The sequence below is a fragment of the Amphiprion ocellaris genome, chromosome 17, assembly GCF_022539595.1.
Source record: "Amphiprion ocellaris isolate individual 3 ecotype Okinawa chromosome 17, ASM2253959v1, whole genome shotgun sequence".
NCBI classification, from domain to species: Eukaryota; Metazoa; Chordata; class Actinopteri; family Pomacentridae; genus Amphiprion; species Amphiprion ocellaris.
The window spans coordinates 323493-350296 of record NC_072782.1 but is presented as its reverse complement, the minus strand read 5'-3'; the positions used below and the strand labels follow the sequence as shown (position 1 = coordinate 350296).

Here is a 26804-nt window from a genome sequence, read left to right as displayed (position 1 = left end):
TCTGAGGTCGACCCCAACAGATCTCCCATAGAACACAACATATGAGAATCTCATTCAGGACAGAGAGAGTTAGAGTTACAGAGACAAATAGGAATAAAGAGAACACATGTCTGAGTGTTATAGGTCAGATTAGTCTGTTAGCTCTACATGTGTGATTGGGAGTCTGTTGAGTGTGTGTTGTGTGTTAGCTCTGTGTGTGTTGTTGTGTGTGTTCACTAACTTACCTGCAGACTTTCTCCATCCACTCTTACACTCAGAGTAAGTGATGCTGCTGTAGCTCCTGTGTGGTAAAGAACATTTAAATGTGGTGTTTTATGCAGAGAACACCTGTGAATAGCGGTGAACTGTGGGGAAGTTCAGAAAGAGGAAGAACAGAAATATTTAACTCATGTAAATGTTCTTTGACACAGAAGAGTAATCGATGCTCAGTGTGAGAATGAATGAATCACTATTTTATTTTATAGTTATAGAGCTGCTTTCAGTTCCTTATTCACCTTATCCTCTCTGTGCTACAGTGACTTTAAAAATATACATCAACACTGAATCTACGTCAGTTGAATTTGGCTTTTTGACAAGAATTTATGAAAAAAAGACTCTTTAATGTTATATTGAAAAACATATTTTTACTAATAAATATAAAATGTAAAATGAGTAATGGCTGCCTTTAAAGTGTTTCACCTCATTTAATATAGGTGCAGCCATAGATGCTAAATAGCATTATTGTTTTGGTTGCCATGGAAACATATTTCAGAGTTAGCTTGTTGACTAACTATCATAGAACAGAATATAGAATGTATCTTCTATATTCAAATTTTCAGTAGTTTATATTTTATCAGACCTTCATTCTTGCATTGGACAGACCTAAGAGGGAAAATTAAACTGGTCTAACATCTTAGATCAGACTAAATATTGTGAAATCTTCCTCTGGGATTACAGGAAATAACCAACGTTACCTCATCAGACCAGCTGACCAATCAGAGAAGAGAAGAGAGCCTTTAGCAGTAAGAGAACAAACTAGAATATGTTGTTGTTGTTGTTTTACATTAAAGCATGTAAATGTATTCGAGTTTGTGCTCAAAATAAAATTTTAAACCTCTAAATATGCTTAATAGGGCTCTTTAAAGACCAGTGAAGAGCAGAACATGTTCTCCAGCATGCAGAAATAAACTGATGTGATTGGCTGAGTTAAAAATGACGTGGGATTTTTCTCTCTAATATTATGAAATAAAAACATTTACCTTCTCAGCAGCACAGGACTTGCTCCACTGCATTAATACGAGGCCTCAACTCTAAACACAGAACGTCATTTCAGAGGAATTATCACAGAAGTGATGCAACTCCAACAGATTCCTTCACTGGAAATGAATTATCCCCGTTTGGAAGTCGTTCCTCTGCTGTGACATCAGGTCCTTCTGTAAACGACTTCTTCTTAAACCAGAAACAAGCTAAAACAAACCCCACGATCCACTGAAGCGGAGAATAAATCAGTTTATTTTATTGGTAGATGTATTCTACGAGACTCATCTGTCCTGTTTCCTGTTCTAGAAAAGAACTCTGGTTTAAATCTTTGTTGGAAAACTAATTCCTAGTTTTTGAAAGTATTTTCAGAGGAGTATTCTGAGGATTGTACTTCCAGCCTGAGAACTGAATCTTTCTCACTTGTTCATTTGTAGACATTAGTTCCAGCTATAGGAGAGGATTGATCCTGAGCTCATCTCAGAAGTTTGTTTCATTAGAAGAGATGTTTTCAGGTCAGTGTTTTCCTGGATGTCTGACCCAAACAGTCCCTGCTGGCTAGAATAATAGATTTATATATCACAAATGTAATTATTTACACCTGAAAGTCCTTGTTTACTGCAGCAGTTTAGTTTCTGAATGTGCATTAGTTTGTTTGGACTGGGAATGATTGTGTCCAGCTGAATGTATGTATTTATAGAGGTTCATTCAAGCTTTTTTTGTTATTTCCTTCTAAAACATCCCACTGACCCATGGAGGAATATTATCACTACATGAGTCCTCAGATGGAAATGTTGTATATCTCATGAAACACACATTCTGCTCCTGGGTGACGTTTTGCACGATGCTGACATGTTCAGAGAGAGTCCCTTTAGCAGAATGAAGTGACATGAGAATATCATTAAATTCCTAATAAAAAGCAAACACATGTTGTAGAAATGAAGCAGATGAAGCAACGTGACAAAGGTTGACAGAAAAAAGGACGTGACACATTCAGCAACTTCTACACACAGGAAGAAAGCTGAGTCAAGCAGAGAGTCCTCTGAAAACATGATTTACCGCCAAGACAAACACCGAAGAGCCGATCAGGGAGGAAGAGACGCTAAGATGTGGAGATATTCCCTCTAAAAAAACAGCTGCTCACTGGAACCACTGACCTGACAGTGATCCTGAAACATCATCTCAGTCCTTCTGCTGTTGTTCCTGAAGAAATCTCCATCCATGAACCACAACTTAAAGAGGTTTAACCCATTAAAGAGAAAACGATGGTTTAGAGTTAAACCATCAGCTATTCATGCTGCGTGAAAAAAAAAACAATTTGTGATGGGAAATAAAACTGAAAGATGGGAGTGCATGACATGGAGCTTTTTTCCAGATGTTTTACTCATCTGGATATTAGAACGTTCTTGCATAGGTCTTCAGATTAAAGAAATAATACGGCGAGTATTCTGGCTAGATTTCAGGAAGCAGCTGGAGGACAGCTGAGATGTGACAGGTTCAAGAAAGAATGATTAAAAAGATGATGTTTATTAATAAAAGAGGAACCATGGAGTTTAACCCTGGTGTCGTCCTGCGGGTCAAACTGACCCGTTTTAAAGTTTCAAAATGTGGAGGGAAAAAAATGTTCACAGTGAAACTTCTGATGTCTACATTTTCAACATTTTTGGGAAATCTCTGAACATTTTTTGGTCGAAAAAAAGAAATGTTAAAAATGTTTCTTAAGAACATTCACAAAAAAGTCAACCAAAATCCATCAAATTTCGCTGAATTTTGGTTGATTTTTATGTGAATGTTCTTAAAGAAAATATTTAAAGTTTTACTGATATATATGGAATCACTTTAGATATTTTTAGGGGGTTTTTGGAAGATTTTTACTCATTTTTTGAAAAAATTTCCAAGAATTTTTTTTGCCAAATTTAGGGGATTTTTTTTTTTTCAAATAAAATTTTTAAGGGAATTTTTCAAGGAATTATAGGAATTTTCTTCCTGAAGGTTTTACAAATTTTCAGAAATTTGGGGATTTTTTTGCTGAATTTTTGGATTTTTTTCAGACAAGAAAATATTTTTTGGTGCCCATAAATGAAGACAGCAGGAGGGTTAATAGAGGAGAGTTTCAGGCAGGAGAGAAGGTCAAACAGAAAACCTCCCAGAATGATCTTAATCTGACTCAGCAGAAGGTTTGCTGACTCATGTTCACAGTTGGACAATAAAGCATATTTTAGAAACTCTAAGCATGAGAATGTTTGAACTCTGACTCTATAAAATGCACTTTTCTTTGTGTTTCAGCCACAGCAAACCAAAAGCTGCTGTCAGATTGCTTTTTGTGACCCTGAGACCTGAGTTTCTGTTGACGGAGCGCTGATCGGACCGCTGGAAAAGATGAGTGTTTACCAGATCCTGATCACAGTTTACAGAGAGAGTGAACGGAGCATTTATTCAGCTATCAGAGCAGCTGAAAGAATAGAAACTCACAAAGGAACAATTTACTAACTCATCTGTTCATGCTCCTCCATCTTCCACCATAACTTGAACGGGACAGTCAACATTAATCTGAGACGCCATTCTAAAGATGGAATCTTCGTCTCCAGAAACCAACGACAGCAGCAGATGTCCAATGACTTTTTATATCCTCCAAGTCGTTGTTTTCATGCAGAAGTAGAAGTCCTGTGAAACACTCAGCCTTTATCGTTTTCATCACTAGTTCAGTCGGAGGTCAGAGGAAAACACACAGTGTTCCTTCTGTCAAAGTCTCAGAGCTTGTCTGGATTTATCTGCCTCAAACATCCCTACCCTTAAAACAGTCTTTGTCCTCAGATTTAACTGACAAATATACCCACCGTCAATAAAGACTCTACTCTCTAAGATGTACAGTTTGAGTTTACCAGAAGAAAAAAAGGTATTTGTTGAAGTTATATGAGATAATTTGCATTTTGAATTGAGTTTCGGCTTCTCCCCAGGGGAGATTCCAAGAGAGGAAAATACAAAACAGGACGTCCTTAAAAAAGAAGCGTCAGACTGAGGAGACACTGTTGTTCCTGATTTACAACATCTCAACTGTCCTGTAAACGTCTCTAAACTAGAAGGAAACCACAAGTAGCAGTGATTCCACAGAAATATCAAACACATTTAAATAGAAATACTGAAATATATCTATCTATCTATCTATCTATCTATCTATCTATATATATATATATATATATATATATATATATATATATATATATATATATATATATATATATATATATATATATATATATATATATATACAACGGTAACATATATATAACAGTAGAAGAAGCCAGAAATAAAAGCAGTTATCTGCCAACAAACCAGTTCTGTTTCAGTAGAAGATGCTTTAAAAAGTCACTGCAGCCTGAAAGAAGAATCAGACGGATCCTTTACCGACCAAAAAAAACATAGAGACTTCAGGGAATGTTTTCAATCAGGAGAGTTGTCATAATTGTCATAATTAAGAAAAATCAGCTTATAAAATGTTATGTAAACACAGCTTCTAACAGTTGATTCATAATGGGAATATCACCAACAATCAATAAAAACAGCCCTAAATAAAGTCAGTAAGAAACATTATAGGACTTATAATAATTTGTTTTAGATGATATTTTTCTGGAATGAGTCAAGGTGATGCAGGTCAAAGACGTGTTTCTATGAGTAATTCATGATTTAGAATAAACACAAGTTTAATATTTTTATTTGATGAATATCATCAGTGTCAGTGTTATTTCTGTTCTTCCTGTTAGTAGTTTATCAAACCAGTAACTTTCCAGTCATCCCTGTAGACCAACAGATCAGACTGGAGGGCGTCGCCATCACAGGAAACACCTGTGGTTCTCCTGGATGAACATCTCCTGGAGGAACGTCCTCCATGGCGGCTAAAACCTCGATCAGTTTCCGGGTCAGGAGCTGGAGGTCAGAGGAGCGAGGACAGGAAGAAGTTTAATTAGATGGACTTTCTCCCTCCTCCCTTCCTCTAGTCAGTTCCATTTTCCTCCCTTATCCAGCTCGTCTTTCATCCCTTCATTCTGAATCAGCAGTAACCAGATTTTATCCAGGTCCAGCTCTGCTTTGATTTCACGTATCAACTTTAAACACACATTAAAATCTATGGGTTTTTTTTCTACATCTAATAAATGATTGTAATGGAAAGTTTGATAGTTTCTGCCATCACTCAGAGGGATTACAGGTCTGACTGTGGTTCATCACAGCGCTGTAGTTAATGGAGGCAGGTGTGTTTTCCTGTGTAGACTGAGGGATGATTACAGGTGTGTTTTCATGTGTAGTTTAAAGGATGACTACAGGTGTGTGTGTGTGTGTGTGTGTGTGTGTGTGTGTGTGTGTGTGTGTGTGTGTGTGTGTGTGTGTGTGTGTGTGTGTGTGTGTGTGTGTGTGTGTGTGTGTGTGTGTGTGTGTGTGTGTGTGTGTGGGGCAGGTATAGAGAGATGGATGAACTGTCTGGCCTCATCAGTAGGTTGATCTTACGTCTTCCTAACTCCTCGTTAACCCAAAGCTGAATAAACAGTTGGAATGCATCTGAGCCGCGTCATGTCCTGAGACTACATCCTTAATTAATAACTTCAAGCTTTAATGTAATTTAAACAGCTGAATTGTTTAAGAAATCACCACACATACAGTTATCATAAATGGGAAAACTAGCTGCAGAGACCTAAAGGGGTGTTTTTCCAACCTGTAAATATGTTTATTCCAGCTGTAAAAATTTGTATTTTTGTGCAGGTTTATTTACTTTTAGAGCCGCCCTCCAGTGGCCGTTGCAGGAACTGCACTTTTTGATATTCAGTGTTGGCTTTAATTTTCAGCGCTGGCATTTCAGCCTAAAATCACTATCATCATTTATCAGATACGCCAAAGCTATTTTCTCTCTCCTGTCTGACATATTCCATCATTTCCAACAGAGATTATATTAAATGATTGATTATTAATAAATGCTTTCTGGTAGTTTTCTGCTCTGTTTTGGTTCCAGTTCATCTAATAAGTCCACATTTACTTTTACAGCTTTAATGTTATCGTAACCAGTGGCAGCCAAAGCTGTGAAAAGAGGGCCTCATTTTCCTCATCAGCAGTGGTACTTTAAAGATATGACTTCACCTTCTGTGGAGGTGGAAGTCGAGCTGGAAGAAATAATTAAACTGAATTAAACTGGTTTATTCACAGCTGCCTCAGGATCACGTGTTGGACAGAGAGACTCGGAGAAACTTAGTATGAGATGGAATACCGAGTGGAAAACCAGAGTTTTGGAAACATGATTTCCTTCCTGTGGAAACAGTGATGTCACGATGGTCTAGCTAACACACACACACACACACACACACACACACACACACACACACACACAGAGGCGTTGTGTGTAAATGTGTTTCTTCTGTTAATGTCATTAATAGCTGTCTGTAAACTGAGCTGTACACTGCATTTTTTTATTGTTTTATAGTTTTATACTTTTATTTGGGATTCTGGATTTTTGTTTTATAGTTTTATTTGTGATTCTGGATTTTACTGCCATGTTTTGGAAGAAAGTTTGTCAGCAGAATTCATCAGAGACTTTTAAACTGCAGCAGACAAATCTCACTGATATTATGCTCCTATTGTTACATCCTCACTGCCATTTGTTGGTTTTATTTGTTTTGCTGATAGTTTTTTCATTCATTTAGTAATTTTTGAGCATCCTTGTGGTGGTGCAGATAGGTGATGACCTGTACTAACTCCTGGCAGGTAACAGGTGAGCTAGCATGCTAACTAGCCTTTGCCCAGTAAACCCAACACCAGATCACCACAGTTTGTCCTCCTACTGCTGTCTAACCACTCTGTATCCCTTAAGGTTTCATAAACTTGTACTCCTTTGATAAACATAAAAAGACAGAACTGGTATTATGTGACATAAAATGATCACAACCACTGGATTTAAGAACTGACGGGGAGGTAAACTACTTATTATACTTAGCTGTCATGGTGGGGTTTTAGGAAAGAGGAGGACCTAATGCTAGACTAGGACCAGGCAGACCAGAACAGTTTCACGGAGGTTTAGAGACAAATATAAAAGCAGCAGTTTGTAAAAGCAGAAGTGAACCATCTGCAGAGCTGCCAGTATGGTAAGCTGGCAGACTGGTAGAAGAAAGGGTCAGCGAGGGTCAGAGTCTGAACAGGTAGCTGCAAAACATGCAGAGACAGTCTGGAAAACAGTGGATCTACAAATACAGAAGGGCTGGAGAGATGTGGGACCAGGTGGGCTGATGAGCAGGTAGGCAGGGACCTGGACTAATGTGAGGACATCTACTGGCTGAGCTGGGACTCTTCAATACAACAACTTCTTCTTTCATCTCGATCGGTAGTTTATGAAGATTCCCACGGCGGATCTGAAACCACCAAGTAACCTCCCAGAGACCACAGGACTGGAAACCACCTGTCTGCCCACGTTTGTACCAGTATTCCAGATGTAGAACCTCTGTTCCCAGTGCTGTAGTGATGGATCTAATCCCAGAATCCAACAAACTAAATATTCAGTTAAAGAAGCAGCTGGAGCGGCGCCACCGTCTGGATGCTTTGGCCATGTTCTAATCCAGGAAACTCCCTCCATCAGGTATCCTGCCTCCCAGGGAGGGAAGTGGTGACATTTTTACATAAAAGCCCAACAGTGAAAACTTTCATGTTTTAGTGCACAGTGTGAGAAGTGGATAATTTAATTTAATAATTATTATTCCCAAAGATGTAAATCCTTAAAATAGGCCAGTTTAAAATAATACTTGAACAGGAGTTGATGATGAGATTTTCTGGAGACTTTTGGAGTATTGGTGAGTATTTATAGCAGCAGGACATCATGATGATGTTCATCATTATGAAGGTCCAGGGTGGATTATCTGCTTTAAGAGCTCATTTAGATTCAGTTTGTTTTGGGCTGCAGAATTTATGGTCAATAAGCTTTTTCTTTTGGTGTTTTGGTGTTCTCTGAGTTAAAGTTACAGTCACAGCTGTTGGAATGGAAACAGATTGGCTGTAAATACCCATTAAGGAACTATTCCTGTAAACATTCACACCATTTCATTGCTTGTGGTGAGAGTCGAATTAGCACTTGGCCCAAAGTACTGGTGATGGGATTGTCATCAGTTTTTCAGGTTTGTAGTCAAAAACCAAAGTAAATTTTGAAATAATGGCACCAAATGACAAATGAGTCTTTTCTACAACTGTTATATTTAATCCTAAAGAGACCAGGGGTGGTTCAATCAATCAGACATGGAAACATCTAAAACCACAGATGTGAACCTCAGGGTGACAAAACAGGAACTGTTGGTGGATCGCCAAAGTCATTAGGAATGAATGAACATCTCTACCAATCCATCCGGTAGTTGTAGAGATATGATGAAGACAGAACAGACTGTCGATGTGTAACATGGTTAGAAAAACAGAAATAAACCTTCCACTGGTCTGAGGCTTGTTGTTGGTGATTTACACAGAAAGTTCTTCTGCTCTTACAACCAAACCAAACAGTTCTACCGCTGGCACCAGCTTCACTGTCTTCATGTGAAAAGATTTTCTTTGGAAGCTCTGTCTGCTCATGAGAACATCTAGTGTAAATCTTTTTCTGACCTTGTTACAGCGTTCAGACACGAAGCTGATCCCTCGGCTACAAGGTTAAAGCAAATGTTTGGCTCCCAGTGGCCTCTGGACGGCTGTTTGTTTCCTCACTTTATTCAGATCCCCTTTCCAATCCCATCGACTTCAGATTTAAACTGATTTATGTTGCTGACTGTCACTTGAACTCTGGTGTAATAACTTCACGTTTCTCTGCTCGTGTTCAGCAGTTTGTCGACTTTGCAACCCTTCAGCATTGAAATCTGATTGGAAATCACAGTTTCTGACTATTTTTAAACCAGGAGTCATTTATTTGAGCTTGATGGGTAGTTAGTCAGATAGAATTACAAGAAGAGAAGGAGGAAAAGGAATATCTGTGTTTTTAGTTTGTTAGTTCTCAGACTGGCTCTAGTTTTCCTTTACTGGCTTAAATTCAGCTTCCAGTCCAGGACCTCTCTGTGATCACCATCACTCACATTTCTTTCTCTATCAGACTGTTTTCAGCTCATTTTTCTCCTTCCATGCCATTTAATTTGTCTATCTTAATTACAGATTCCCTCCTCTGCTTTATCTCCTTCGGTTTGTGACACATTTCCCTTTACACCTATCCTCTCTGTGTGTTTTTCTGTTTCTCATGTTTCTCCTCCACTGTTTTCATATTTTTCTGTCTTTTCTTCGGTCTCCTCATGCTCTAGAGCTCAGCTATCCATCTCGCCTTTTATTTTCTTGATGTCTCACTGTTCCTAAAACACACACACACACAGAGAGAGAGTAAAGAATGTGAACTGTGAAGTTCTGCTGACTGACTTTTATTACGTTTATCCAGAGAAAATACTCGCCGTCTCCCATCTGAGAGGCTGTTGCCACATTTCAGTGGATTTAGTGCACGCAGATGCACACGTGCACTAATATGAGGTTATACATGCGCTTTAGGAAGATCAGAATCTGAGCTAAATGGGTTTTATGTCGACATCTGAGTGTGAAACATCATCAGAGTGGATCTAAGAAGCCCCAACATGGCAGAAGTTAATAATCTGTGAGGTGAAAGCACACCGGCTGCTCTGTGTTTGTGAATGGGTGTTTGTGTGTGTTTACATGCTGACCTTATAGTGTGTGTGTGTGTGTGTGTGTGTGTGTGTGTGTGTGTGTGTGTGTGTGTGTGTGTGTGTGTGTGTGTGTGTGTGTGTGTGTGTGTGTGTGTGTGTGTGTGTTCAGGGTACAGACTGTGATTGTTCTCTCTGGGTGTTAGCTTTCGGAGCAGGAAGTGCACGTTGGGGTCAGATTGGGGGATCTGGGCACGCTCAATCTGCCCACATCTGTTCAAATACCAGAGACCCTCAAAGTCACACAGGAAGTGTGTAAGTACGTGCACATGTGTGTGAGCGTGCACACCACAGAAGCCGGTCTTTGTAAGTCTGATATATAAAAATATTTGACCTTTGGCTGCTGTAAGACGTTCAAACAATAAGAAAAGCTGTTGTAAGGTTATCAGACCTGAATAAATCCACAGCTTTCTTTCCATGTGTGTTTTCTATCTTCATACTGAGAGGTAGTACAGTGGAGCTTTATGTTGCTGGTTTCTAATCATTTATCTGTGTTATATTCTCATTTATGACATTTATGAACTCTTTGGATCAAATCCTTCAAACTAAGCAACAAAAAAGCTTTTACTGTAAACCCAGATGAGCTGTTTTTGAGTCTGTTTTCAGATCTTTAACTGCTGTGATGGTTTTACTTTGGTTCAGGAAAGGAAAACTATTAACGTCAGGATAGAGGTGGTTTGAATCGCTGGAGCAAAGAGTGTCTAAAATAGAACATTAGTTTCTGTTTTTCTTTCATTCAGACCTTGATGCTCCAACAGATTACTTGGTGGCAGAATTTAAAGAGAAATTCAGCATTAAAGCTTTTCCTGACTTTTTAAATGTCTTGTTTTCTACTAAATGCCAGATGATTTTAGTGTGTTGGACATAGGAAGGACAAAAATCAGGATCGTGGTAAACAGCATTGAGTGTATTTTTTTTTTAATTCTTTATTTTCAAAAAATAGTTCACAAACAAGGTTTACAATGCAAGTATTTCCATAATGATTTTTTTTTTAGTTACAAAAAAAAGAGAAAAGAAAATTATAAAAACAAGAAAAAAAAACAGAACAGGCACGGGGAAAAGTCAGTGCACCTCATCACTTAAAATAAAGCAAATAAGTCATTAATAACATTTGTAAGTACGTTCCTAAGTGCAGGATATTTCAACAAAGTCCTGTTGTAGAGGCTTGATATATTTCACCCATCCACTCCAAAGATTAACAAAGACCCTCTTTTTTTAACTTTAAAGAAAAAGTAATGGCCTCCATTGTATAAATTTCTTTAACAATAGTATTCCATTGAGACACTGTAGGGAAGTCGGGCAGGAGCCAGCATCTTGTGATCGCCTTCTTGGCAGCTGTTACCAAAATTGAAAAAAGGTATTTATTCCGAATTTGAGATAAATTATTGCAATTTTAAAAAAATATTGTATGTGGTTGAAGTGGGATTTTAATGTTCATTATGCCAATAATAGCTTTATGGACGTCAACCCAAAAAGGTTTGATCTTAGAACAATCCCAGAATATATGCCAGTGTCCTGCTTCATGATCCCCACACAGCCTCCAGCAGTCAGCTGGACCCCCACTAAAATGCACCTTCTGCTTTGGTGTGATAAAGAAACGTATAAGGCACTTCCAACCAAACTCTCGCCACTTATTGGAACTTGTGGATTTCCTCACTGATTCGCATGCACTGAGCCATTCATCTTTTGATATTATAAAATTCCCTTCTTTTTCCCATTTTTCTTTGATATAATAAGTTGAGTTGTCTTTTTTAGTTATCAACCCTTTGTACAATTTACCAATAGCGCCTTTAACTAAGGTGTTTTTATAAGCCTTTAGGAAAAGAAGTAGTATGGGATCTCTAATATCCATCCTTGAGATGATATGCTGTTGAAAATAGTTACGTAGCTGAAGATATCTTCAGCATTGAGTGTATTTTTAACATCAACCAAAGACAATTAGAGAATGGAAGGAAGAAGATCAAGAGTTCCTCCTGCCTCCCAGCCTATAGGATGATCCTCACTTCCTGTCCTGGTTCTGACCTCTGGCTCTGGATGTAAACCTTCAGGAACAGAACTGTTCAACAATTCTTGGAGATGTTGGGATAAATTAGATGCTAATCAGCTGGAAAATGAAGTCAAATAAGGCTCTTGATTTCTCCTTCTCACCTACGAAGGTTCCAGATGGTGTGATATGACCTGGACATATCCAGATGATGGCCGTGATGAGAACTGATTGATAGAATAACGTCCCACAATTCCTTGTGGTTGTAAAATTCAAAGCAAAGTAAAGGCAGATCCACATCAGCAGCATCCACCAACACCCTAACCTTAACCCTATACCCATATCCTAACCCTAACCGTCTAACCCTACTAATCCTAACCCACTAACCCTAACCCTAACTTTAACCCTACTAACCTTAATGGTTACCCTAACTCTACTAACCCTAACCCTAACCTTAACCCTACTAACCTGAACGGTTACCCTAATCCTACTAACTCTAACCTTAACCCTACTAACCTGAACGGTTACCCTAACCCTACTAACCCTAACCTTAACCCTACTAGCCCTAACCTTAACCCTAACCCACTGGACCCTACACAGCCCAGTGGTTTCTATTAGCATTGGACTCATCTTTTTCATCTCTTCTTCACCACATGATGTTTTTTCATTAAGGAAAAAGATTTTGGAAAAGACATGGGATGTAATGTTTTGGACTATTTGACTGTATGTTCAGTAAACACTGATGTCGTCAGGTCATCATTGCATCATTTATTGTTCTAAACAACTGCTTAGAACAACAAATGTGTATTAAACACATTTATTAAAAATGCACTGCACTTCTCAACTGATTCATGATAACAGTAAGTATTCTTTTTAAATCTAAATGCTTTTTGAAACCTGTCCTCATATGTAAACATGTTTTACTGTTGGTGTGTCTGCAGCTCGTCCATCCTGACGGCTTTACTGGGTGTGAGAGCTGGTGTCAGAGCGGTTCTGTTTTCCTAAAAGTTTCCAGGAGGTTTAGGTACAACCAACCCTTTGTATGAGCTTCAAGAAAACACATTTAGAAAAATAATATACATCCTGAGGAGAACATTTCTTAAAGGTTTGAGGAGCTGAAACCATGCAGTCAATGCTTTTATATAACATCTAATAAAGTATTTTGTTGTATTAAAGGTTTGTGGCATCTCTTCTCTCTAGTGTTCATATCATTTTTTACATAAACAGACTCAGACAGCCACATTTACATTCACACTGACTCATGGGCTTTTGTAATGGCAGTAAAAGCTGTCTGCTCCAAACACACCCTGTTGATTAGGAGTCAATTAAAGCGTCTACAACGGGAAACGAGTGAAAATGTGGAGGCAGCAAATGTGAGGAAGGAAAGGAGGTGAAACTTCAGTAAAGAAGGATGATATGGGAGTGTGGAGGAAAGAAAAGAAGCTTGAAGGGAAGAAGAGGAAATGAAAGAATCAGTAAATGTTCCCATCTGCTGCCAAATCCCAGCATCTTGAAGGAACAGGGAGGAAAAGATGGAAGTCGTGGTAAAACCCGACCTGTCAGAGGGAGAGGAGAAAACTAGACAAGATGATGGGAGATGAAAGAAGGATGGAGGAACGATGGGGAGAACAGACCTCTGATATTTAAAGATCTTCTGAATAATCATTCTGTCAACACCACGGTGGAAAACAAAGAGCAGCTCCATGGATAGAAACTCCGTCAGTCCCTGTTTCTGCCATGTTTACGGGTAAATCCATCTATTCTTAGGAAAGAAAAGCCCTGACAGCCTGACGGGAGCCAGAGAGAGCAGAGGTAAAGGCTGACATTAACACAGGAACAATGCAGGAATGGGTGGGAGACGTCTGTAATGAGGCTGAGAGCTAAATCTGTCCTCTGATGAAGATGGTTTTAATGTTTTCTTTGTTTTAGGGGTTTTATTTGGGAGGTGACTGAGTGTTTAGGATCTCAGGAGAGTTGGATTCAAACATCATCTTACCAGTTTTCTTTCTCTCCATCACTATAAATCCTGATTCTTTCTTCTCTGTTACAGAAAATAATCATTTATTACATGAAAACTGAACAAGTGGCCTGTCATCACTGGAAATGTAGAGAATCTGTGGTCTTAAACCAGTAAAACTACCTCTGTGCATGATTTAAAAAACAAACTGGACCTTCGAGGTGATTCAGTGGCGTTTTGTTAATGAATCATGTTTAGTAGCAGCTTCACTAATTAAAGTCAGAATAACAGGATTCCTACTGGTCTAAATGTGACCCCTGGTGGAAACTAACGGACCACTACACTCTTTATTCCAGCTTTTCTGTCTTTTTTTTTTGTTCGTTTGAAATATAAGGGAAATAAATAAAATGAAATAAAATGGGAAAAGTATTTTAAAAAATACATAAATCAGGAAAAAAATAAAATAATAATAAAAGAGTAAGAATGAGAACAGTTTAATATGTTCTATATATTTCTTAATAGCACCCACTTTTAATATTCCTGTAATATTTGTGACTATTTAAAACAACAAAACCACAGAATGACTGATATCTGATTTATTTACGTGTATATAAAAAATACTCGTCTCGTCTGTGAATGTTGTCACCAGACCTGAAGGACCTGATCATGTTCACCTCAGTAACCAGGAGGTCTTTTTAAAGAGACATAAACAAATGTTCAGCGTCGTGTCTTTAGTGAAACATCCAGACTGAGCTGTAGAAGCTCAATGATGCCAAGAGGGTTTTGAAATAAACTGTTAGGTTTTTCTGAAGGTTGTTCATTCATTTTATGATTTCCTGCAGTTTATTTGATGAAGGAATGAATGAAGTTTGTCCTTGATTCTGACTGTGAAGAAAAAATAATAGGTCATATGAATAAGAGTTAGAGGTCCAACCTAAACCATCAGCTAAATGTCTTTAGTGAAAACTTTTAATAAATTAAATTAGTTTTCAGAAACGTTAATGATTAATTTGGACCATTTAGATCAGAAGCTCTGTCCAGGTGTTGTCTTCGATGTGGTCTTCTGTGTTTCTCTGTGTCTCAGAAGAGGCTGGTCCAGCTCTAAATTCTAACCAGAGGAAGGTTCTGGTCATCACCACAGACCTCCACTGGGTGGCGCTGTAACTCAGGAGAGATGATGTCATTCCATCATTCCTGCTGATGATGAAGTTTTCTGATTTAAATAATCTTACATAAACTTCCCCCTCTAACGGTTAATACCAGGTGTGTGGTCTATAATCATTTTCAGTATTTTTTTTTAGGATAAAAGGACATCTGCAGCCAAAACCCTGGAACCATAAGTGAGCTTTAACTCTCAATCCAGCAGTCGGCTAAAGGTTCAACATGAAGAATAATTTTCCCTTGAAACTATTAATCATTCTTGTTTTGTTTGCCAAAAAGCTGATTTCCGTCTTTATGATCTCCTGAATGAGCTCTGCAGCTTCCTTCCCAACAAACAGATCAGATCATTTGGATTTAAACCTTTTAGATTTCCCTCTGATGACTCTGATAAACCAGCAGGATGTTCATTCAACTCATCAACTATTCATTTAAACCCTATTTTATTATCAGTTTTAGGATTCTTAACTAATTCAGCTTCATTATTTATCCATCTATAAAAGATAAATAGAGAGAATCATTAAATTTAAAGATAAAAATCTTAAATGGACAAATAACACCTAAATTCAATTTAATTTTTCATTTCTAATAAATAAAAAGTAGAACCAGTGTGTTCATGTTTTTCATTTATCTGATTTCACTGAAGGGGCTGCACAGTGGTGTAGTGGTTAGCACTTTCGCCTTGCAGTGAGAAGATCCCTGGTTCACGTCCCGGCTTTCCCGGGATCTTTCTGCATGGAGTTTGCATGTTCTCCCTGTGCATGCGTGGGTTTTCTCCGGGTACTCCGGCTTCCTCCCACAGTCCAAAAATATGCTGAGGTTAATTGATCATTCTAAATTGCCCGTAGGTGTGAATGTGAGAGTGATTGTTTGTCTCTGTATGTAGCCCTGTGACAGACTGGTGACCTGTCTAGGGTGTCCCCTGCCTTCACCTGAGTCAGCTGGGATAGACTCCAGCCCCCCCATGACCCTAGTGAGGATTAAGTGGTGTATAGATAATGGATGGATGGATGGATGGATGTTTTCACTGGAACTAAACTTCTGGAGGTTTCTGGTCGTTCCTCCAGATGTTCACTAGGTGGTGCTGTTCCTCAGGACTGCAGACTACTTCATAACTGCAGATGGATCATGGACATTTCTGACAGATATGATATTTGGAGTTAATAGCATCTGTAGAGGTGCTGTGGAGATACTGTTCTAACTTAGTGTTTTATATGTTTTATTAATGTTTATTCAGACCAGTAGAGTTATATTAGTGAACAAGATTAGTTTTGTTTGTAGCCTGTATGTTTTATCAATGTTTAGTCAGATCAGTAGATACTAGTGGAAATCATGTAGGAAATTGTATTTTTGATCAATAGTGACATCATGAAACTATAAAATATTAATATTGTTGGTCTGCATGGTGTTTCCTCGACAGGATTCATCTAAATGCTCACGATGAAGACACTGAGAGGATCTGATGAGTTGATGGTTTCTAATCTAATCCATATAAAGGTAGTTTAAACAGCAGCTGATGAACATTTCCACTGTCTTCTCACCAAATCTCATCAGCTGTGGGTTTCTACTGAGACTGATCTAAATCCTGTCAGTCAGACTGCATCCAGTCCCACCACCAAACAGAGCAGGTTTCATCTATCTATCTATCTATCTATCTATCTATCTATCTATCTATCTATCTATCTATCTATCTATCTATCTATCTATCTATCTATCTATCTATCTATCTATCTATCTATCTATCTATCTATCTATCTATCTATCTATCTATCTATCTATCTATCTATCTATCTATCATCTGTGACTGAGCTCCTCCTGTCTAAACCATCATTTCCCTATTTATGAATGAATCCTGCGTCCCGTGATCCAATCAGCCAATCAGCAGCTCGCACCTGCAGCCGTTAGCAGCTCTTTAGCAGGAAAGATTCAGTCCTGCGTGGAATCAGCTGGTAGCAGGAGATCGCCTGCAGGAGAGGTCAGTTCCGTGTGGAAACGTGGAGAGGAGATCATCAGCAGGGCCTCCACACCGATTCACCGCCGACTCATCCCCGCATCATGTCGCTGAAGAACGGGAACACCGTGGAGAGGCGCATGGACCTGGCCTCGCTCTTCTGCATGATCGGCCGCCACGGTCCCGCCGTGGCTCTGGCCGTGATCGCCGTGGTGTCGGTGCTGGCGGGGTTCGTCCTCTACCAGACCGTGAGGGGGAAACGGAGGAAGACCAGGGTCGGAGGGGACGGTAGCCCCGGAGAGGAGCGGGACGAAGGGCTGGTCCAGACCGAGGAACCGGAGGAACCACGGAGCTCCACGGAGGAACCACGGAGCTTCACGGAGGAACCACGGAGCTTCACGGAGGAACCACGGAGCTTCACGGAGGAACCACGGAGCTTCACAGAGTCAACAGGTAAAAATAATAAAAAGACTATCAGTGGAGGCTCCTGCGGTTTGCTGGGATATAATTCTGTGGGTAGATGATGGATGAATGCTGGGTTCCTCTAAACCTGCAGAGAACCTCTAAGAAACGCCACGACACACCACGAGGAGCCCACAGCAGAACACACTGGGTTCATATATATTCATATAATGAATCAGTGAACAGACTGGGTATTTATATCCTGCATTAAACAGGGAATCACAGCTCTCTAGAGACATTATCAGCCCTGGTTCATTAACCGACATTTAATTGAACAGATATTCTAAAACCCTGATGCTGTTTGTAAAAACTCACATGTATTAATATCTGCTCCTATCTGACATCTGGAGGAAGGGATTTTATTGCAGATTCATATTTTGCTCTCTAATGTTTAAAAAAGGCTCCTTCCGTATACCAGCATCAGTTTAGTCATTTAAAATTAAAAAATGTTGAAATGCCCATCACAGGAGTATTTCTGCATCATGGATGTTTTTTATATATTTTAGCTGTTAATGCAATAATACTTCTAAATGCACAACTTATGCTGGTAATCGAGTACTTCCAGGTGGTTTTACTCTGTTAAACTTCTATGTTTTATGCTGCATTTATCACTTTAGAGTATTTTTAGTCATAGTATATTTTACACTTTATAGTGCATTTTGTACTTTGGAGTATTTTTCTTATTGTTTCTTAATAACTTACTGACCAAATATTTCTGCTTATTTTCTGTATTGTGGTCTCTTTACTGTCGCAGCAGATTTTCCCTGTGGGATCAATAAAGTATTTATATTCTGATCTAAATCAGTCTTTAATAAACTCCTGTGAAGCCAGATAATTAAAATTGTTAATGGAACTGTTGGTAAAGCAGAATATTGTCCACTCGTTAAACTGAAACCTGCAGCTAAATGTGAGGAATTTTCTGATTTACATTCAGTGATTCACCCACTGAACTAATCTGACCAGTGATGATGAGAGGTTTAATCAGGTCAGAAACTAATCAGTCATTCCAGCACTGATCTGTTTGTTTGAAGTGTGACGGTCCAAAGGTTCAGGAGACGAATAAACTGTCCTCAGAAAACCAGCAAATATCAGAACTCCATTTTAGTTAAATTACTTTGAGTGACTATAATCACATCATCTCTTCTGCTTCAGGTGGTCTGTAGACGACAAAATAAAGAAGTCATATAAATAAAGGAGCAGAATCTAGAAATGAATCAGAAATACACTGAATATGTTAAAGTTAGTGGTGGGACATGATTAATTTTTTAAAAATCTAATTAATTACAGGCGTTGTAATTAATTAATCGCAATTTTAATTGCAGTTTTGCCAAATAGCAGTATTTGACACAATAAGTGAAGTTTTTCAATTCAAATAAAATTGTGGTTGACAGTTGAATCAATGAATAGACAGATACATGTTTATAATTTAAAATTTATTTAAAAAAGGAAAATAGGACATATAGAAAACAGTGATTTTGATGACTTAAAGCCTGAATTTAGTTGTTTTTATCCACTGTATGGCACATAAAATCAGCATAAGTAGTTCAAGGAGCTTCAGAAAGTTGAAAATCCAGAGATTCATTCTGTTTTCATCTTTTCTGGGTCTGATAAATGGTGGAATTTTGATGGTTCTTTTTATAGGAATATCAATTTTTATTTATGTATTTTTTTTATAAACAAAAAGTTTATAATTAAGTTATTAAAAGAGATATTTTTGTTGTTTAGGTTATTCCTCCTCCAAGGAGGCAGAGCCTCGACGGAGTAAAAACTTAAACCACAAAAATGTTTCATTTCTATTTATCTGCATTTTTCATCTGTCTGCTACATTCACAGATTACTGCAAATCTAAGTGCAATTATAGCGATTTTATTCAACATTTTAAGACTTTCTGTAAACTCAAGCACTGTCTAGAAAAGTGGTCTATTATGGGATGGCTACACCATTAGCCGTTAGCATGACTCGTAGCTAACGTTAGCTCTGGTGCTAACAGCAACATGTTTTACATTGAGGTGATACCGTCGGCTTGAAGTGACGCAGTGATCAGAAAACTCTTTGTTGTACAATTTGCACACAACCAGGCTTTTATCCAAGCTGCCATCAGGAAGATTTTTAAAAGGAAACTTTCTGTCCAACAAGCTCAATCTGGTCTTCCTTCACTGTTCACCAGTGCCTGACTTCACTCAGTACTTCCTGTGCTTCTTCTTCATGGCTACAAACAGACTTTAGGTTCATTACCGCCACCTACTGGGCTGGAGTGTTCAGCAGAGTTACTGGTGTGCCAGAAATGAGGGAACTGAGGAGGGTGCAATTAATCGAGTTATTATTCTAACGCGTTATTTCCGCTGTAATTAATTAATCGAAATTAACGCGTTAACCTCCCAGCCCTAGTTAAAATATATGTTAGTGAGTAGAATGTTGACAACATATTGGTTTTTTTAAAATGTTTTGTTCCAGATGTGAGTGATGAAGGATCATCAGATGACGATCTTAAAATCAGACATCATCGTTCCACCGCTGAGCAGAAACCTCCACCTTCTCCTCCACCTGAGAAGGACCCACTACTGGACAACTCTTCAGCTGTTCAGGATGAAGCAGCAGAGAATAATAAGGGGAGGGAAACGTGCACGGTGGCTGATGTGAAGGAGGATGGCTGGAACCAGGGGGACGGTTTAAGGGACGTTGATGAAGATGATGGTAGAAGGTCAAAGCTCCAGCTGACTGATCATCAGAGCTACAAAGAAGAAGAGAAGGTGAACAGATGTTTGATAGATGAAAAATTTAAGGCAGATTTCTTCAGTTTATTAGCGCTAACCTTTAAAGCCTGCCTCAGTTTGTATTTTAGATGAACAGTGAATGCTACGTTGAACTCTACAGGTCTGTTTCTGTAGCAGCGTTTAGGTTTAACATCTTTTATTCTTTGGGTTTTCAGCTCATTTCTGTGTGATTCAGTCTCTCAGCAGTTTATCATTTAAAAAAAAAAAAAAAAAAAAAATCTCTGGAACCATTAAACACTAAAAGCAGCCAGGTAATAATGAAATGGGTGCATGTAGCTAATGAAAGGTCACATGTTTTTAATATGAAACTGACCGTGAGTTTACAGACCCCAACCCTAGCACATGCATGTACATTTCTGTTGGTATGTACATGTATGCTGATCTGTCCTAAAGCAGCCTGGAGATAAAAACTGAACTCCACCATGACTTCTGAATGCTGATGATGCTGTAAATAAATATCAGCTGAAGCTACTGTTGAAGATGATCTTAGGATGTTTGTGAAGTTCTTCAGGTTCTCAAATATCAGCTAATGCAGATTTAAAGTTTCATATTTTGGGGTTGAGTTTATTCCCTTTCTTACTGAGAGTCATTCAGATGACGGATAGACCCCAGCCTCAGGTCTGGAGGCTGAATATTAAAGTTCCTCTCTGGTCATTAGTTTAACTGCTGAAAACTCATCTTTAACTCTTTACCCTCAAATCTTAGTGTTTGTTGCAGCTTAAGCACATCAGCTCACCTCCAGCTCTGATCAAACACTGTAAAACTACTATAGTTTGCAAAATTACAAGTTTTAATGTTGATGTAATTCAATCCTACAAGGAGAATAATAACATGGAAATCCACTGACAGGATTAGTTCTCAGATCTGTTAAATCTTTTCTGTCAGATTCTATGTGTTTTCTTTTCTGTCTGATTCTATGTCTTTGAGATTCTATGTTTCTATGTTTTACCAGAAAGCTTCTCCATAGTGTTGACATCCTGTTTCATTCATGATGTGCCTTCTAGCATATAAATAAACCCACCATATTAACTTTATTTACACCAGAGGAGGTCTTTCAGCCTCCGTCAGGAGATGGTTAGCTTTGCTTTGACCATAAATTAAGAATCTTCTATCTCCTCTGCATATCCACTTTCATTCTCTGATTTTAATCTTCTATCCAGTATCCCTGGGTACTTTAGTATGCATAGAAAGCATTTTCATCCACTGTCTGACTCATAAAGTCATACTTAAAGATATTACCTTTCTTTTAATGCCTCTAGGTGCTGCCAGCAGAGTGCCAGGAAGATGTGACTGCAGATAAGGATCATTACGATGAGGACAACCTTCAGAACATCTTGGAGAGTCCAGTCTGCTGTGAACAGAAGCTTCATATGTGTGAAAACAGAGAGCGAGATGATGAAGGCACAGCAGATACCAATAAAACGGAGTCCCACTTGGAAGAACCTGTCGTCCATATTGAAGATGTTCGTGTCTCTAGTGTCTGTTACAGCAAAGATCCAGAGAATCATCCAGAAGATACCAGCCACTCTAAGTATTACAGCAATGATCTCCTCTCTCCAGAGGAAGAAACTAAAAATGAGGAGGTAGTAGATGAACAAGTGATCGTTCAACAAGCTGAGGCGGTATACTCGACATCAGAACAAGAAACCAATCAGTCTGATGTTCTGTCCAGTCAGAACAGTGATCAGGATCATGAATGTGGTCAAACCAGTGACGAGAGTCAAGAAGATGTACAGGAAGACCTTCTGAGCTCTCTTCCAGATGTTCACTTCGATGCCCATATGCTACAACAACATCTGCAGACTGAACAAAATCATGGAGAAGGTCTTACCTGGAATGAAGGGGATGATATTGTTAAAGGTGACGTGCTGAGTGATGTTTCAAGTGAAGTGGAAGGAGAAGAAACTACCCCAGTGTTGGATAAAGACGCTGTTCTTGATGTTCCTGCTCCTGATCTGACGTCGCTTAAGAAAGAATTTCAGAGTGAAAACACTGAAACTAGAGGTGTTGTGGTGTTGGCTGAAGGAGATCAGCTATCTTCTCAGCAGGAACAATGTGATGTAAAGGCAGAGGTGGTTCTGTCCGGTCAGGAAAGTGATCAGAGAGAAGATTGTGGTCTAACCAGTGAAACAACTGAAGATCTAAAGGAAGACCATCTGAATGATCTTACAGATGTTGGATTTGAACAGCAACTGCAGATTGAACAGAAGGATGGTCTTCCCTCCAATCAGGAGGATGGTGTTGTGAAAGGTCAAATGTTGGCTTCTTGTGATGAAGAATGTGAAAGTTCAAATGTGGCGCTAACTCCTGCTCTGCCAGAAAAGTTTGATTCAAGTGATGATGGTCTGTCTGGTGCAACAACTGATGCAGAAGCTCAAATCTCTGGAGTTGTAGACTTCCCTGACCTGCCATCAGATCACCAACAACCACAAAGGGAAGAAGAAGAAATCACCCCAGTGTTGCATAGAAACGCACATCTTGATGTTCCTGCCTCTGATCTGCCGTCTCTTAAGGAAGAAATTCAGAGTGAAAAGAACCAAGGAAGTGTTGACCAAGAAGGAAATCCACCGTCTTCTCAGCTGGAACAACGTGATGAAGTGACAGCAGAAGAAAGCGATCAGAATGATGACTGTGGTCTGAACAGTAAACCAATAGAAGACATGAATAAAGGCCATTTGAATGATCTTACCAACGTCAGATTTGACTCCTCCACACGACAGCAACAACTGCAGACTGAACTACAGAGTGATTTTACTTCCAATCAGGAGGACGGTGTTGTGAAAGATGAAATACTGACTTCTGTAGATGAAGAACAGGAGCCAGAGAAGACTGATGGTGTCTGTGGTACAACAGGTGAACCCAGATGTGTGGATTTCCCTGAACTGTCATCAGATTTCCCTCTATCAGTAAAAGAAGATGAAGCTGCACCAGCTTTGGATATAAATGCTGATCTTAATACTCTCGGCCTGGATGTGTCGTCTGTTAAAGAAGAAATTCAAAGTGAACGGAAGGAAATCGATACAGCTGTGGTGTTGGCTGAAGAAACTGTTGATAAAGTTATGTCCTCTTCCTATAAAGACCAACACAGTGACCCTATGGACAATAAAGAATCACTGGGCAAGATGGGAGATCAACCTGTCCTGTCTACAGAAACCTCTCATCCTGACATCTCATCTTTCTTTCAAGACAAACAAAGTGACCAAAATAACGCAGATCTTCCTGAGGTCACTGCTGGTGCTGCTCCTGTCATAAATAAACCTCCCATTTGTCAGGTTCAGCTGCCATCTTTCGAACAAAGCGAGCTGACCTTGTCATCTTCTGGTTTTGGTGGAGAGAGTGGGGTTTCAAGCATGACTGTAAGCCCTGATATGGAGAATCCCATTAATGAGTGCGTCTTGATCCCTGAAAATGCAGATCTCCCAGTAGAGGACTGTGATCCACTGTCTGAAGTCCAGACCGAGGCCCAGATGAACCTCTCTGCTGATGATGTAGCTCTGTCTGTCGCTAATGAAGATGCAGCAGGTATGATGTCTGAGTCTTGTCCTTCACATCTTTCCCTCCAACCCCACGATGAACCCACAGACTGGACTAAAGACGAGTCCTTTTCATCCAATGAGGACACATTTGGCCACGAGGTTGAGGACAGTTACAACAGAGCCATGGACCAGTTTCTGGAGGAGATAGCAGCCGAAGTCAAACATGACGAGAAGAAAAAGCAGACGGACGTAAAAGATATTGAAACTAAGCAGAACGAAGCAGCAAAGGAGGAGGAGGAAGAGGAATATGAAAAGACTGAAATCAGTATCATGGAGGCAACTATGGATAACAATGAATGGATTACAGATGGAAATTATCAAGTCCTGCCCTGGATGAACTGTTCTGTCCCATCTTTTACCCAAAGCCACACAAAAACTGAAGCAGTTCCCAGAGAAGAACGTCTCCACAGCTCTTCTCCTGCAGAAGCTCCTTGTATAGATGCAGTTATCCCACTTCCTGTCAATGAACAAACCAACACTGTTTCCCTTCTAGATGAAAGCTTGGAAAATAGCAAAAAGGTGGTGGCGGTCCAGCCCATGCCCCAGAACGTCAACGTGATCTTCCGAATCCACTATCACACCCACTCACCGTACCAGAAGGTGGCTGTTACTGGGAACCAGCAGGAACTGGGAAACTGGAAGGAGTTCATCCCGTTGGAAAGAGCCGAGGACGGGCAGTGGTCCAGCGTGGTCAGCCTGCCTGCAGAGAGCCATGTGGAGTGGAAGTTCGTGGTGGTGGATAAAGGAGATGTCTGTCGCTGGGAGGAGTGTGGAAACCGTCTGCTGGATACCGGCAGCGGAGACGACCTGCTGGTGCACAGATGGTGGGGAATCTTGTAGAGATCCAAGGAAAAGGAGGAAGATGTGGGACTGGATGCTGGACCAGGTTGGGTCAACTTTATTTGCTCATCAGTAAATTCTGTTAAGTCATGATTTGCTTAATCTGTGGGTCAAAAGATGTCAGGAGATCTAGGGTTGAAACTGGGTTAGATTTGGTTGAAATATACGTTTCTACATGTTAAGGTTGTTCATATCACCAGTTTTAAACCCTTTTGATAATTGTTTTTGTCATTTTTCAGGTTAGAAATGTCAAACATTAACAGGTATTGATACTTGAGGTTTGCTGTTATGCTTTTCTCTGTTTAATATTAATTGAAAATGAAAAACCTTTAAAAGTGTTGAGGTGTTACCCTGGGTCATCAGTCCTTGTGATGGGCATTTTCACTACTGAATATTTTATTTACTAAGGTCTTATCCACACATTTCTTTTAAATTCATCTTTTTCTTTGCATTTTGGTCTTTTGTCCACATGGTAAGGCAGATTTCAGTCACTGATTCTGGGTAATTTTCATGAAACAAACTGATTTTAACCACATTAAGCCCAGTATTAACCTAGTTACAATAAAGTGATGACATTTCCAACCACTAAAGTTCCCCACAGCTTCTAATGGGGATAAAATGATCATCTGATGGACTTTTCTTTATGGACTTCCTCCTAATAACCAGTGGTTCATTGGATCTTTCAGGGAACTTGACAGAAAAGACAGAAGCATCACATCAATGTCTTCCTTTACTTTTTCCCTGTGGAAATATCTGATTATGCAAACTGCACCTCCTCAGAAGTGGTGATTTTCATGCAAGTGTTTAATTTGTATGAACTTTTATTCTACTGCCCATATGCTGCTTAATACACCCAACTATCTGAGAATAACTGCACATAGTTCACTTTTCCTCCAGCAATAATTACAGCAATAACTGTTGTCTCCTGTCTGATTGGTGTCCTATCAGGTTCTCTGTATTTACCACTAAACTGTGATCTTCTTGTGACTCTGATGCTGCTTTTAATCTGGTGGGACTCTGTGCATGTAGATTATCCCGCTGTCGTTCTAAATGTGCCTTTTAAATGTGATTTTCTGTTAATGCGTCTTTGTTGGACTTCGTCTCTGTTTCACTGCAGGTTTAATGGATTATTCACAGTGTGTTGATTCTCAAATGATCATTTTGGGTTTTAGTTCTTTAAAAGTAGACGTCTGTGTCTCAGATTGTATCAGAGTAATTTAATATGCAAAACTGTGACGATAATGCTGAATGTTATTAAAGTGGAATAAAATAACCTCTGAGTCTGTCTTAAATGGATGTTTTTTATACACATTAATTCATTGAAAATCTGAGATTTGAATGTGATTGAAGTGTTCTGCTTTTTTTTTTTCTTGGAAAAGGAATAAAATAATTTAATAAGTAATAGAGTCTATGATATTTCATATTCAGGGGTTACTTTTGCACAGAAGCGAAACATTTTATCTCCCAAAATCTAACTTTTTCAGTCAAACTAATGGAAGATTTACATTTTTTGTTTTTGTGCATGAAGAACTTTTTCACCAAAGATGCTTGTTTTTGTCATTTCTGAATGGCTTTTAAAGCTCTACTAGGATATCTCCTGGACCAAAGATGTCCTTTAATATGGCTCAGTTTGCAGATTTCCACATTATTTACCAACTAACTTATGACGATGTCAAGGCTCTGCTGTCTGAATCCTGCAAATCATTCACCCAGACAGACTTCTGTGAGGAGAAGCACTGAAAATAACTGAAATGTTCTTTATTTAAATGTCTGTTTACTCAAAGCAAAGCCCAGACAGCGACCTTGTTTGGAGTCCAGCTGGCTCAGAGGCGGCTCACGCAGGGAAAGCTTCGTTATCAGGTGGATTTTAATGCAGGGAAAGCTTCGTTATCAGGTGGATTTTAATGCAGGGAAAGCTTCATTATCAGGTGGATTTTAACGCAGGGAAAGCTTCATTAACAGGTGGATTTTAACGCAGGGAAAGCTTCATTAACAGGTGGATTTTAACGCAGGGAAAGCTTCATTAACAGGTGGATTTTAACGCAGGGAAAGCTTCATTAACAGGTGGATTTTAACTCAGGGAAAGCTTCATTAACAGGTGGATTTTAACGCAGGGAAAGCTTCATCAGCAGGTGGATTTCATGCCAGATTGAAGGTGACTCTGCTCTTCATCTTCTCCCATCTAGAAGCTGTTTGGTGAACGG

The 26804-nt window shown here is 39.2% G+C and overlaps 1 protein-coding gene across 1 annotated transcript; it reads left to right on the top strand.

Annotated features, from left to right (window-relative positions):
• Positions 1–16936: 16936 nt before the first annotated feature.
• On the top strand, positions 16937–25873 carry stbd1 (starch binding domain 1). Its single transcript, XM_023289848.3, has 3 exons — positions 16937–17441; positions 19905–20200; positions 21484–25873. The coding sequence occupies exons 1-3, from the start codon at positions 17093–17095 to the stop codon at positions 24598–24600; spliced, it is 3762 nt and encodes a 1253-aa protein (XP_023145616.1). The 5' UTR covers positions 16937–17092; the 3' UTR covers positions 24601–25873.
• The last annotated feature ends 931 nt before the right edge of the window (positions 25874–26804 follow it).

Bases quoted from the DNA above. Each gene is read 5' to 3' on its own strand.
- stbd1 (XM_023289848.3), top strand. From the start codon at position 17,093: ATGTCGCTGAAGAACGGGAACACCGTGGAGAGGCGCATGGACCTGGCC. The intron at 17,442-19,904 runs GTAAAAATAATA...GTTTTGTTCCAG, and splicing joins GAGCTTCACAGAGTCAACAG to ATGTGAGTGATGAAGGATCA. The intron at 20,201-21,483 runs GTGAACAGATGT...TAATGCCTCTAG, and splicing joins GCTACAAAGAAGAAGAGAAG to GTGCTGCCAGCAGAGTGCCA.